We start from the raw sequence: 14,323 nt of genomic DNA, 5'->3' as shown, positions 1-14,323 counted from the left end.
AATTGAACAAGCCCCAACAAGATGAATTGAAAAGACACTGAATGACTATGCCTTGATATATGCATTTAAATCCTATTCAAATGAACCCAAACCACACTGTAGAAAAAAAAAACAAGTGTACTTTTGTGGTGAGTTAAAGTTCCACAAAAAACATAAATACTTCTGCATAAATACTTGAAATATGTATAAAAAAAATCAATACAAAAACCCCCGCCTGTGGTAGTTTGAAGTTCCTTAATGCATAAATAATTGAAACATTTCCACAAAACAACAGTTCCTTTCTGCATAAATTCTGGGCACACGAACACAGATGAGGAACAAAACACAGTCCACTCCAGGAGAGAAACTAGAGTTAGTTTGTTGGCATCTAGACAGAACTAAACTGAAAGTGTAAATGAACATATAGAAAGGAGTACAACCTGCAAAATGCACAGAAAAGATGGACAAACCACTGATGAGATCTACGAAAATTATGACGTTATCAAAGATAAAATTGGAAAAGAGATCACAGACTCAACGCAAAGAAACCCATCTGAATGCACAGGTACTGAGATTAATAATTCCCTTAGTTTTTTTTAATACTTTCAGTTGATGTGTGCTGTGTTAAATTGATAAATAAAGAACATCATATCTGTGGTGTTCAGGAAGTGATTCTGTGAGGAACAGAAGCTCCAGAGCCGCTGCAGTGTGTTTGGTGTTGCTGTGTGTTCTTCTGCTGACTGCAGTCATAGTGCTGTGTGTCACGTTCACTCAAGAGAGACAACAGTTCATATCCAAGAATAAAAACCTGACCAATGAGAGAGACCAGCTAAGAAATCGTCTTCAGAGTTCTGGTAAAGTTTCTTTAATCTATGTTATTTTCTATACAGCAGACATATTAAAAACATGATGTACTGTAGTTGGGTTGTGCTCTCAGTAATTTTCATTGTACACAATTTATCAGTTTACTATCTGTTATAAGTTACTGACAGGTGAGTGTTAAAGGGAATAAAGAGCTAACAGCTAAACTGGTTGTTTACAGATGGATGGACTTACTATAAATCCGGTTTTTACTACATGCCGAATGAGACGAAGAGCTGGAATGAGAGCAGAAGATACTGTACAGAGAGAGGAGCAGATCTGATCATCATAAACAACACAGAAGAACAAGTGAGTGTGAGAAAGAATAAATTGTGTGTGTGTGTGTGTGTGTGTGTGTGTAGCAACTAAATGAGAGATGGTCAGATTAAATGTGTCTATTGTCTGTTTATGATATAAATAAGCAACTGTTTCATCTGCTCAGGATTTTGTTAAGAAAATGTGTGGTGGTACTTCTGTCTATATTGGTCTGACTGACAGTGTTGTGGAGAACACATGGAAATGGGTTGATGGTACTAACATGACCTCTGGGTGAGAACTCACTGAACTGAACTGATTAATATCTAATAAATGATTCTCACAGTCAGTATCATATCACACAGAAAGCAGCACTGAACATCTAATACTGATCTGTAGTTTCAGGATCTGGGGGACTGGAGAGCCTAATGGAGGTACAAGAGAGAACTGTGTTGTGATTGTGCATCATGACCAAAGGTGGCCAACTTTATTCGGGTTGCATGATGTTGTATGTAATAGAGATTTTAAATGGATCTGTGAGAAAAGTATTTCACAACTCATACTGCCATAAGAACATCACACACCTTTTTTGGTGCAAGATTAACTGTACAAAACTTGTGTAATAATTGATCATCTAAAGCAGTGTTTCTTAACCTTGTTCCTGGCGGATGCTCTCAACTGCACATTTTGAATGTCTTCTTTGTCAGACACCTATTTCATGTCCTGGAGTTTCTTGTAAAGAGTCGATGAGATGAGTCAGGTTTATTTAATTAAGGAGAAATACAAAATGTGCAAAAATGGGACTACAGTAAATGCTTTCCAATCAACCAGAAAGGACTTGCGAGTGAAGTTCACAAAGTATTCTGCCATATCAAGTGAGACTCCAGTCTGAAGGGAGTGAACATCTTCAATATTTGTACATTATTCAGTACTACATCACCAGTCATTGCGCATCAGTCCAGTACTTAAAATATAGAAGTTTGAATAAAATAAAGGCGTTAAAAGGAGTTTTTGAGTTATCATTGAGTTTAATTAGTCCAAGGTGTGGCTTGTAAACATTTTTTTTTTCAACAAATTTGTTGGTATAAAATGCATAAGACTGTAAAAGAAATAATTTTTATGTCCAAAACAACCAATGGGGTATCTTTGAGTATTAAAAAATCATATCCAATAATAAAAACATAACCAATGAGAGAAACCAGCTAATATCCAAAAATGAAAACCTGACCAATGAGAGAAACCAGCTAAGAAATAATCTTCAGAGTTCTGGTAAGGTTTCTTTAATGCATGTTATTTTCTATACAGCAGACATTTTAAAAACATGATACTGTAGTTGGGCTGTGCTCACAATAACTTTCATTGTACACAATCTATCAGTTTACTATCCGTTATAAGTTACGGACAGGTGAGTGTAAATGGGAATAAAGAGCTAACAGCTAAACTGGTTGTTTACAGATGGATGGACTTACTATTACTATACTAAATGCCGAATGAGGAGAAGAGCTGGACTGAGAGCAGAAGAGATTGTACAGAGAGAGGAGCAGATCTGATCATCATAAACAACAGCGAAGAACAAGTGAGTGTGAGAAAGATAAAAGTGTGTGTGTGTGTGTGTGTGTGTGTGTGTGTGTGTGTGTGTGTGTGTGTGTGTGTGTGCACAGGCGTGTGTCAGCTAAATGAGAGATGGTCAGATATTAATTATGGATGGGTTCTGAAAGAGGTTTGGGGATATTAAAGTATATATTCTTTATAAAAAATAATATATGTTAATTCTGTCATAAATGAGACAATGTTCCTAATTGTTGTCAAATTATGTTTGTGATCTATTCAAGCAAATAAATAAATAAATAAATAATAATAATAATAATAATAATAATAATATATATATATATATATATATATATATATATATATATATATATATATATATATATATATATATATATATATTAAAGTGTTAAAAATGGGTTTTAGTATTTTTTCTTGCAAGCTTTTTTTTGTTGTCCCACTTTATCAAATATGATTGAGAATGTGGAACAGCATGCTTTGGGTAATATGGGACATTATTCAAATGGGGGAAATATGCATTTAGGGACTTTAGAGTGGTGCGTTCACACCAAACATGAATAGAGCGTCTGGCGCGAGTGATTTATAGGCTTATTTGAGATGAGCAAAATCTGCGCAGAACCGATCACCGCGAGAGATGCATGCCGGTAAGAAATGTGTCCGAGTGCGGTTCGCCTTGCTCTGATGTCATGCTAACATATGTCAAAAAACTCTCGCAACCGCAAGGCGCCCGTGTCGGATTCTGCAGTCGTGCGCAAGTTGCTCTCCACCGACTGCGCTGATCAAAAGCATGATGGGAAACGACTTTCTGACGACACAGCTTAATGGTCATTGGTTTAAACAGCCGTGAATGTATTGTTCTCTTTTAAAATGTTTAATTTTAAAACTCTGATATCATGTTTTATGTGTATACGTTATGTGTGAATATTCACAAACTCTCTGACAGTCTCTATGGGTTATGCAATGTCATTTTTATTTAAAAAAACACAATAAAAAACACACATCTGTATTAAAGAAAAAATTATTGATAAACACGTATTTGGAATGGAATTAAATAACAAGTAGGCCTACTTTGGGTGTCTGTCTTGTTCATTATATTTGTTTTCATATAAAAAGAAACATAACTTAAATTACATCCAGTTTATTAGCAACACCATGCACAAGCGTGAATCCCGTGATATCAGTCTTTGATCTCAGGTGTCTGATCCACTGCGAGAAAAGAGATCTGTCCGGCTTGCCTGCGCTTTCTTCACTCCTCCTCTCATTGCAGCCGCCTACTCTCGCATACATTTCAGGCGAGGCAAGGCGCATCTCAAACAAGCCTAATGTTAAGTCAATGTAAAGACGTGTTATGCACGTCTAGAGGTCCTGCGGCGAGAATGAGGCGTTTAGCGCGGCGAGGTAGACGCGAATTTATGGCAAGCCAAGATGGTCAGAATTACGCTATAGATTAATCGCGTTTACAGCCAAACGCCGTCAAATACGGCGTTTTAAACCGTATTTGTGCCGCAAAATACGCCGTTGTAATTACAAACGCCAATGACGCCGTATTCGACGGCGTTTTAGTGTGCATGGAAAGCGCCGCTTTTTACGCCTTTCATCTCGCCATATGACGGCGTAAAAAATGCAATTTTGGTTGAACAGACCGCGCGTTATTTTATGGCGTTTTATAATAGTATAATGAGCCACGCCCACTGTTTTACACACCCAGGGAGTTTGAACTGTTCTCTCCCAATCAATGATGAACTGAGTCAGACCAGACCAATTCAGCACGGATCATTATAGCCAAGAATCATTCGAATCTGTGAATGGTTTATTATTTTTTGTGTAGACTATTAGCCTACCTACACTCACAATAAAAACAAAACATTGCTTGTATAATAAAGAAAACAAACAGCTTTCCTTTCCGTGAACTTGCTTCTCAAAGGCGATCATTTTGACCATGAACCGAAATAAATTTTGCGTATAGACAAATATTTATTCCTTATGACGATGATGATTCTGTTCTTTATGCAGCTATTTGTGCATGCAGGCTAAAACTAGACCCCTGGAAAAAAATGTTTGTGTGTTTTCAATGGGTCACAGACATAATCTTTAACATAGTTTAACATAATCTTGTCGGTTAATGAATGGAGAATGATCGCAACGGTTGAAAAAACACTAAATGAATCCAATTTGTTGATAAAAGGAAACATTTCTAATTTTCGTTTAGTTTAAGTTTTTCAACTAATACTTATATTTTCCTTTATTTCAGGTTTATATATATATATATATAAATTTTACTTAGTAATACAGTAATATGTTTGTCATAAAATAATTTATCAATGCTTTATTTTTATAGGCTATAACCTAACACAAACCGCTCGTTTCGTGTCTTAGGCCATCAATCTGTACTTACATTTACGAGTCATTAAATCATGTTTAATTTGGACTTCTCAGTGCATGCTCTTTGTGGAAGTGACCATAGACCTGCATTATATGACTGACAGACAAGAACGGTTTGACCTAAAAATATTTAAATTGAAACTACTGCGGAAACAAAGACACCTACATCTTGGATGCCCTTGAGGTAAGCTAAAACATACCAAAAATGAATTTAAAAGTGAACTATCCCTTTAAATAGTCTATTCCAACATATTCCTCCATTATTGTGCAGCGCGCACTGCATGACATGGAAGCGCCGGCGACTTGCATCACTTGCATTTTCCTATCAACAGTGGAAACAACTTAAAATACTCCCTAATTTCTGGTCATACAGAAAAGAATAATACATCATTCGCAACACATTTTATTTGTGTAAACTCACAATAACAATAAAACAATGTGCTTTTGTAAAATAACTTTCATGGTCTCCGTGAAATGGAGCGCGTCTCAAATGAACTGAAAAACAGCGTACTAGCCTCTACTACTAGCCTCACAGACAGACATTCGAAAAATACCTATATAAAGCTTGAAATGTCCACTTTTAAACGAACAAATTAGAATCGAAAGCAAATAGCCTATACCGTCTGATTATGTAATCCGTATGAAAGGTGCATTTCTCTCTAAAGGCGCATCCCCTTTACAGCGGAGATGGAGATATGTTAGCTGCCTGATTTAGAAAACATTAGTTTATTAATAAACAATTCAAATGCCTTGTTAGACACATTTATTGTCATTAGCCTACTTTGGTGTTTTGCGGCAAGATTTATGCATGCGCTTTAGTATACGGGATAGGCTATTCCTCCATGCACCCAGTATTTAAGAAGAAATTAATATAAACGTGCGATTAGTCAACTAATTGCTTAAATGAATGACTAGTAGTCGACTAGAAAAATCTTTAGTCTATGGCAACTCTAATCAATAAACAATTTAGTTGACATTATTTACTTAGTAGTCTAATTAGTATCCAGCTCTTAACATTAACTTAGTTGAGTTAACATAATTAGTTAATGAATAAAACGATCAAATAAAGATTAAATTAAGATGCTAAGCATGTATATAGCAAAGAAAAAAAAATGGCTGGTAAAAAGTAGTGGTCACCTGCCACAGTTGATTTGTGTAAGGTTTTAACAAAACAAAATGTACGCCTACTTATGCAGTCATTTAATGTTCGCTTGCAACACAAAATTAAGCTTTTTCTAGCCATCTTAAAGCAATCTGGAATATTTTCTTTGTTTAATGGATTACCACAAATGATCCGAGCTGAATTGGTCTGGTCTGACTCAGTTCATTATTGATTGGGAGTAGAGATGCACCGATTGATCGGCTGGTGACCGGAATTGGCCGATTTTCACGTGATCGGCCATGATCGGTGACCGGCCGGTCAGTCTGACATATGCCGATTTTATTTATGCCGGCCAAAATGCACTCGGGCAGCGCATGATTAACATCTCGCAGCATCACACGTGCACACGGAACGCACATGTAGGAAACCTTGTGAATTACGGCCGTTTCACACCGCAAGCGTGAGCGGCGCGCATGTTTTTCGGCGTGCATGTTAATCAATGAGTGCATTCACACCGGGAGCAGGAACAGCGCAAGAGCGTCGAGCAGGAGCGTCGCATGAGCAGCAGTGAAGCAGTTTCGGCGCCGAGTCTATTTTTGCTGCGCTGCTTATGATCAACTAAAGGGAACGCACACTTTGATGGACAAAATAAATATGATTTCACACAAAAAGTGCCCAAAATGCACAGAATTTGCATGTCTAGTGTGTTTTAACGAGAACTGGAGTAGGCTATGTCAGAAATTAAAATGAAGACTCTTTATAGAAAATATTTATAGAAAATTTACCCATTTAAAGTTATTTTTATTATTCAGTTTGGGTAAAAGTATATGGTGTTTTATAAATAAAAAAATATATAGAAAATAAATCTTTGTGTTATTGAAAATAAAAAAGTGGTTAGAAAAAATAAAATCGGAATCGGCAGGTCAAACTCAATGAAAATCGTAAATCGGAATCGGCCTAGAAACACGGCGTGTTTTGCGGTGCAAATACGGTTTAAAACACCGTATTTGACGGCGTTTGGCTGTAAACGCGATTAATCTATAGCGTAGTTCTGACCCTCTTGGCTTGCCATACTAATTCGCCTCATTCGCGCGTCCAGTTCTCGCAATTGAGCATTTGGGGCGATCCGGTGCATTCACGCGTTTGACGCCAAAGTTGAAAAATGTGAACTTTGGCATCAGTTCATGCCGCGTAAACCAATCAAGATCCTGCTTGCTGCTGTCACGTGGTGAAGTGATGTGAGTCTGACATATGCCGAATATGCTTGAATTTATATACATTTAACATGTATCTTAAAATCCCTAATTCTGTTATCTCTTTTCCCCCCTGCTCTATATTGACTTTTTTTTTTTTTTTTTTTACTTGTGTAACATGCCTGTCCTTTTTGCTTTAAATTTATAAAGGGAACAAATCACCTCAAAAGCCTTTTACATCAGGAAACACTGTGACAACCTATAACCTATAGTGCATTTCACCCCACTTGTATATTTACATACACAAACATGTCTATCAAGAAATAATATTTCACAAGATGGATAATATTCACTGAGACTTTTTACAATCCACTTTAATAAACACTAAACACATGCTTGATTTGTATTGTCTGTTATTAAACATGCAGCGTGCAACAGGAAGTAAGCCAGACCACTATGTCTGTAAGCTTCAGGAAGATGAAAAATGATGACCTACATTATTAGCAGTGTGAAGTGACATCACATGCGTCATTGTGTTGAAAGGGAATGTGAATGTGAATGCTAATGAAACAACTGAAAATTACAAAGGACGGAAAACCCTGGACCCCAAATGAGATTGCATGAAGGTATGATGTATCATTTGTTTTCCATTAAAGCAAAATGTAAAATCCGTAAAACAAGATGCATTTTTCAAAATTGTGAAATTTATAAAAGACTTTTGTCTTGCTTTAAGGATAATTAGACCTTTTTACTGGAAAACAATAATAAATAAAAAAATTAAGTGAATTTTTGCTTTGTATCAGCAGAAATCAGCTTTTTTTTCATATTAAGTTATTTTGAATTGATAAACATTGATTTGGACAGAAATCGCCATATAAAAATGTTTTAATAGAGTTTGACTGTTCATGCACATAAAAACAAAAACTTCCCAGTGCTAGTTTATGCTGGTGCTGTGCAATTTACAAAGTATCCTGATGAAAGTGTTGAAACTGGGAAATGACGGAGGAGAATGAGATACAGAATTTGGAAAACATTCAGTAATTTGACCTCACTGGTTTATTCACAGGTTGGATGCCACATTATCTTAAATTTCACAATTTTTGTTTCAAATTCAATTTTTACTCTCACCTCTTGAAAACTTGTTCTCGTTAAATTTCTTTCATACTGTCAAAATACATTTTCTCTGAAACTGAAGATGTCCAGAGAAGATAGTGATGAGATGACCATCGTTATATTTGCTAGTACGGATACTATAGACCTACCACATGACCTTAGAACAAAGTTAGATGACTTAAACCATCCCGAAAAGGAACAGAGACAACAAATACGTAAGATCGGGTGCTTAAATGCAAATATTAATCATCTTATCTTTATTATATACTTTGTTTCCTTTATATCTCTGCTATGGTAAATGGAAAATAAATTAAATCATTACATTTTCAGGAAGTGATTCTGATGAGAAAAAAGGCTACAAGACCACCGTGGTGTGTATGGGGCTGTTCTGTGTTCTTCTTCTGGTGTCCGTCACAGTACTGTGTATAACGTTCACAAAGGAAAACAACATGTTCCAATCTGAGAAAAAGGCAAACTATTGGCTAAGTCTGAGTAAAAACTTGACAGAAGACAGAGAAGAGTTAAGGAAGGACTTGGCGAAACTCCAGGCCAGGCTTTATGAATACGGTAATCATTTTGTAGAATTCCACAAACTTAAAATGTGCACACAGTCATTTTTTTCTTAACAAATTAAAAAAAAAAGTTTTACACATAAAGATTGTTGACTGAAAACAATGGCTGCGTCCTTGCTGCCTATTCAGGAAATGACTTTGCAGGCGTTTGTGCACCTCACAAAATAGATTCTGGACAGACTTCTGAGGCAGCGTAACGATTTAATGATCTACAACAAATATCCTGCCTGTAAACAAAAGTTACAGTCTGCTCCTTATTTAAGTAAATAGAAAAGGAAGGAAATTAGAGGAAATTAATTATTTACAATGAATTAGTTGATTTTTCAGGTTTAAAGAGCTAATATCTAACATTAACAGATCAGTGCTTTGACAAGCCTAAATGGATAACGCACAACTTCAGTTCCTACTACATTTCCTCCGAGTGGAAGAGCTGGACTGACAGCAGACAAGACTGCTTGCAGAGAGGAGCAGATCTGATCATCATAAACAACAGAGAGGAACAAGTGAGTGAGAGACTGTTTATGATCTAAAGTGATAATATTTCATTTTAGGAATTTATCAGAACGTTTACCAGTGGAAATATTGTCTGGATTGGTCTGACTGACAGTGATGAAGAGGGAGTCTGGAAGTGGGTTGATGGCACCACGCTGAACTCTGGGTGAGCATTTTGTTCATACTATTGTGTATGGAAAAGTGTAGATAATCTTAACCAAACATTTTCTCAAGCAATATTAAAAACAGTTTCTTTCATTAACTTACAACATTTAATCAATTGAGCCACATATATTATATGACACAAACACAGGCTGTTGTAATGCTAATCTGTTGTTGTAGGGTTTGGGAGCCTGGGGAGCCCAACAACAAAATAGATGAGGACTGTGCTGTATCACTCTTTGATTGGGCTGATTATCCATGTAATTACACCTTTGTATGGATTTGTGAGAAAGATTTAGAGGTTTAATAAAACTATCAAAGCATCAAATCTTTACATTCAAAGCAATATGCAGTAACCAAAGTGATGTGTTGCACTGTACAGAACAATGAGACTTTGTTTTTGCTCATTTCAATAAAATTCATAGAAAAATGAGATGATATTAAAGGTGAACTAAGCGATGCTGGGTTACGTCACTTCTTCAAACAAAACGGAGGCTAGCTGTACCCTCCCTCCTCCTCATCCCGTCCCCTCTCCCTCCCTTTCTGAAACAGGCTATTCCGATGTAAATTCGGGACTTTCCGATGTTCCTTCTCCTTTACCCTCTTCTTTGCTTTTTGTTCATCGGAACGTTGTCTCTTTGTCTCTTGACTTCCCCCCCGTGTTTTTGTCTATATCGCGAATATAAGACGACCCCCCATTTTTCAGCCTATTTTTAGGACAAAAACCTTGTCTTATATTCGGGTATATATGGTATAATGTGTCTAAAATGTAGGTTCCTCAATATTAACTTCTTGTTTTTTCAACTGTTGTTTGAACATGTAGATTCTATAAACAAATCTTTTATATTATGATATATTCAATTTACAACCTGTCACTCACTCGAGATCAATAGAACACCACAACAATCCAATGATCCAATCAATTCCCGATGGACGAAATCAAGTCCCAGCCTACATTTTTAGTTTTTCAATAAGCTGTTTCACATGGATTTAGATGACAATAGGGAAGAAAAGACTATCGCAACATCTGTGTCATGCTGACTTTAAGGATCTGATGCAACGTTTTAGTTTTCACACATTTCACACAAGTTTGTTTTCCACCAAGACGAGTGCTGACTACTCAAACACAGGAAGAAAATCATGTAATGTTTGACGGTTAAAGAGCAGGCATGTTTGATGGTATGTATGATGATGTAATCAAGACTGAGTCTGAGGGAATGAAGATGATGGTGGAAATGATTGTGTGAGAGATCATGACTTCAGGACAGAGACAAACACACACCAACCACTTTAGTGTACAGGTGAGTACATTCATTTCTTTGATAAAAAAAACATCACAGTTTGCACATTCAGCCAACTTTTCTATGGTGTTCAGGCGTTCAAGTGATTCTGTGAAGATCAGAAACTCACGAGCAGCTCCAGCGTGTTTTGTGGTTCTTTGTGTTCTTCTAAAGTTACAGACATTAACTAACCATTTGTGTATGTTTTTTGAATAATCATTACCCTGAATCGTCTTCCTTATGAATGAAAAAAACATTAAAAAGATGTTTACTCAAGTTAGGATGGTTATAATTTAACCCTTGTGCATCCTTATGGACCGTTTTGTCTTTTCCAGCTTTGTTTTTTTTTTTATCACTTTGCCTGTGTTAATGCTAACTGCATAAAATTTGGCACAGGTGTATATTTTTATTGGAATTTTACTATTTCAATAATCTATAATCTATTTTACACTAGGTACACAAAATAGTTCCTCTCAGCACATTTTGGACAAAAATGTCGGCATTGAAACCCATTAAAACAATTTTAAATCCCAGGGCCATTTAACTATAAAAGGATCCAACCTCATGCTTTTTTTTTTTTTTTTTTTTGACAATTTTTTACCAGATTGTGCCATTTTTTCAGGTTTGGCCTATAAAGCAAATACTCGCTTTATTCCTGTTTTCTGCTTCGGCATATTATAGAGCCAATTGGATAAATTATGCAGCGATAATTGTGTGGGTGTGTTGGTATAGATGCCAGTGTGGTTTGTAAGTGTTTAATAAAAAAAGTGTGTGTGTGTGTGTGTGTGTAATATTTGAGAGAAAAACTCAACTGCAAATCTAAAATCCAACCACTGTGTGCACCAGTGGAGTTTTGCTGGCATCTAATGGAGAAAAACTGGTACTGCACCCAATATAAATCTTACCCAAAGCTCATTTTTTGAGATATCATCCTCAAATTTGAAACCCAACTTGTTAAGATTAATGGTTTGGATTTATATCAGTTTTAGAGTTCAAAATGTTTCATAAAATATACATTTTATATAACATAATGTTCATAAATAATTTTCAGAAACTTAAACCTATAGGACTTTTTTTTTGGTTTTACTTTTTACAATGTTTTTACTTCAACAATAATCTGCCAGGGGTCTTCTTTAAAATGAGACCAAACTTAAAGGGTTAGTTCACCCAAAAAATTTAAATGTTGTCATCATTTACTCACCCTCATGTTCCAAACCTGTAAGAGTTTCTTTCTTCTGTTGAACACAAAAACATATATTTTAAAGAATGTCCGTAACCAAACAGTTGACGGCACTCATTGACTTCTTTCGTTTTTTTGTTGTTGTTTTTTTGTCATACAACGGAAGTCAATGGCTACCGTCAACTGTTTGGTTACGAACATTCTTTAAAATTTTGTCTTTTTTGTTCAACAGAAGAAAGAAACTCATACAGGTTTGGAACAACTTTGGGGTGAGTAAATGACAACATTTTTGTTTTTGGGTGAACTATCCCTTTAAAGTCTGTGCTCGCAAGCTTCAAATTTTTCTGAAAGTTTTTTGACAAGGACATTTTTGTCCACGACGGACCTATGTTTAACATTTTTAATTGATGCACAAGGGTTAAAGGTCCCCTGACATGTAATTTTCACTTTCTGAGGTTTTTTAACATTAATATTAGTTCCCCTAGCCTGTATTTGGTCCCCTCGTGTCTAGAATTTCCAATCGGTGTAAATACGAGCTTTGGCTATCTTTCTCTTCTCTGCAGCTCAGACGCGCTGATCTTGAATCTCCTCCGTATGACGTCATAAGGAGGAAATGTTACCTCCCCTTTCTCTGCTTAGCCCGCCCAGAGAATTTGGCTCGCCCATGAGAAAATGAGCTAGGAAGTACGAACGCGCGAGCACGATTTGAGTTTTTCCTCGAGAGATATCATGGCTTGCAAACGAGCGAAGCATGGCAGTTGATCAATGTTCGGATGTACAAATTAACACAAAAGTATGTTTTAGTTCCTTCATCCGAGCCTCTGAAGAAACAATGGGTAAATTTTATTTTCTCTGGAAATGCGCCGACACAAGTGTTGAATGGTCCAAACATTTCACCGACGACTGTTTCCTCAACTTGGGCCAATACAAAGCTGGCCTCGATGAACGTCTGAAAATAAATGATCGAGCTACCAAGCAACAATTCAAGTTCAAGTTCAGACAGTTAATCTTTCTCTCAAAATCATTCAATACTGTTTATGCATCAGTAAGTCAAGCCAGTGACTAAAATATCAACTTCACATCGTTTCTTTTAGTAGGATGAAAATAATCTTATTTAAATTGTGAACAAATTATATACAGAAAGCGATCAAAGAACAATCTTTCCACACAGCGCGAGTTTATCTGGACAACTCGTTATGAAATCAATGACGCACGTTACACTGCACAACGAAGCTCTTACTGTATGTACATCATCGTGTTTGCATTGGTGAAAGCATTAGAGAGAGTGCAGAAACTGCTTTGCAAAGATAAGATCTTCATGCTTGCGATCAACAGACTGTCATCTGCGCGCTCAATGCTCAGTCATCACGGCAACATTTTATGTGATGGGAATAAATCTAAATACCTTAAAAACTTCTCACGATTCGTTAATCTCGATAGCTGTATTAGTAAAAATGTATAATAGCTGTAGTACAGGTATTCGAAAGACATTCACATGTAATACGTAGCTATTTAATATGCAAGCATGTCAGCCAATCACAGCAGTGGCCGGTTCCACTGAATCCCACAGCAGACACGCCCCTTCAAACAGAGCGTTCAAATCAGAGGCTAAAATCAGGCTAGGAAAAATGCCTTTTATTTCTAAATTATGACTATTTTTTATCTAAAAAACATACTAACATTATAAGGGCAACCCAGGAAACATTATAAAATAATAAAATAACCCCATGTCAGGGGACCTTTAAGGATTGTCATCTAAATCAGGGGTGTCCATTCCTGCTCCTTGGCAGCTGAGTAAAGCTCCAGGCCAGTGCTATTTTAGTATCACTGATATCCTATTATTGTTTTTATTAATATTTGAAGTGTTTTATTTTTATATTTTCCAATTTCAATTTAATTTTGGTTAAAGTTTTGACTATAGTTTCTGATCACAGGCGGTCCTTACAGCCTGCAACAGCAGATGAACCATGCAAAACCTGATGTTTTGGAATTAGCAGATTTGGGGATGAGATGCGTACACACACACACACACACACACACACACACACACACACACACAATGACCTCCGGGTAAAGAAAATACTGAATTTAACTGATTATTCAGAAATGAGTTCTTAAATAAGTTATTAATGATATATGAAATCACAGTCATTGTTGTTTCAGAAATTTAGAGCAGAGGTAGC

General features: G+C 36.2%; 3 protein-coding genes across 7 annotated transcripts in view; 2 read left to right on the top strand and 1 right to left on the bottom strand.

Moving 5' to 3' along the window:
• cadm2a (cell adhesion molecule 2a) overlaps nucleotides 1-14,323 on the bottom strand; it is a 493,856-nt gene that overhangs the window by 176,339 nt on the left and 303,194 nt on the right. The gene's annotated exons all lie outside the window — the stretch shown is intronic.
• Nucleotides 1-14,323, top strand: part of LOC130082882 (CD209 antigen-like protein A) — a 44,248-nt gene that overhangs the window by 13,166 nt on the left and 16,759 nt on the right. The gene's annotated exons all lie outside the window — the stretch shown is intronic.
• Nucleotides 7,897-10,134, top strand: LOC130082883 (CD209 antigen-like protein C). Of its 2 annotated transcripts, none has more exons than XM_056247794.1 (5): nucleotides 7,897-7,967; nucleotides 8,785-9,021; nucleotides 9,384-9,529; nucleotides 9,578-9,684; nucleotides 9,861-10,134. In XM_056247794.1, exons 1-5 carry the CDS (start codon nucleotides 7,952-7,954, stop codon nucleotides 9,985-9,987), a joined length of 633 nt encoding a protein of 210 aa, XP_056103769.1. In that variant the 5' UTR covers nucleotides 7,897-7,951; the 3' UTR covers nucleotides 9,988-10,134. The 2 variants fall into 2 exon arrangements, with proteins under 2 accessions (XP_056103769.1, XP_056103768.1); XM_056247793.1 differs by lacking the exon at nucleotides 7,897-7,967 and adding an exon at nucleotides 8,414-8,669.

The sequence above is a fragment of the Rhinichthys klamathensis genome, unplaced genomic scaffold (genome assembly GCF_029890125.1).
Source record: "Rhinichthys klamathensis goyatoka isolate OS25496 unplaced genomic scaffold, OSU_Roscu_1.1 h1tg000050l_1, whole genome shotgun sequence".
Taxonomy (NCBI): Eukaryota; Metazoa; Chordata; class Actinopteri; order Cypriniformes; family Leuciscidae; genus Rhinichthys; species Rhinichthys klamathensis.
This window is presented reverse-complemented; position numbering and strand designations above follow the sequence as displayed.

What these genes read in the sequence shown, in the direction of transcription:
- LOC130082883 (XM_056247793.1), top strand. Translation starts at nt 8,537, where the DNA reads ATGTCCAGAGAAGATAGTGATGAGATGACCATCGTTATATTTGCTAGT. An exon ending in GGAACAGAGACAACAAATAC is followed by an intron (nt 8,670 to 8,784) that starts GTAAGATCGGGT and finishes TTACATTTTCAG; the next exon opens with GAAGTGATTCTGATGAGAAA. An exon ending in GGCACCACGCTGAACTCTGG is followed by an intron (nt 9,685 to 9,860) that starts GTGAGCATTTTG and finishes CTGTTGTTGTAG; the next exon opens with GGTTTGGGAGCCTGGGGAGC.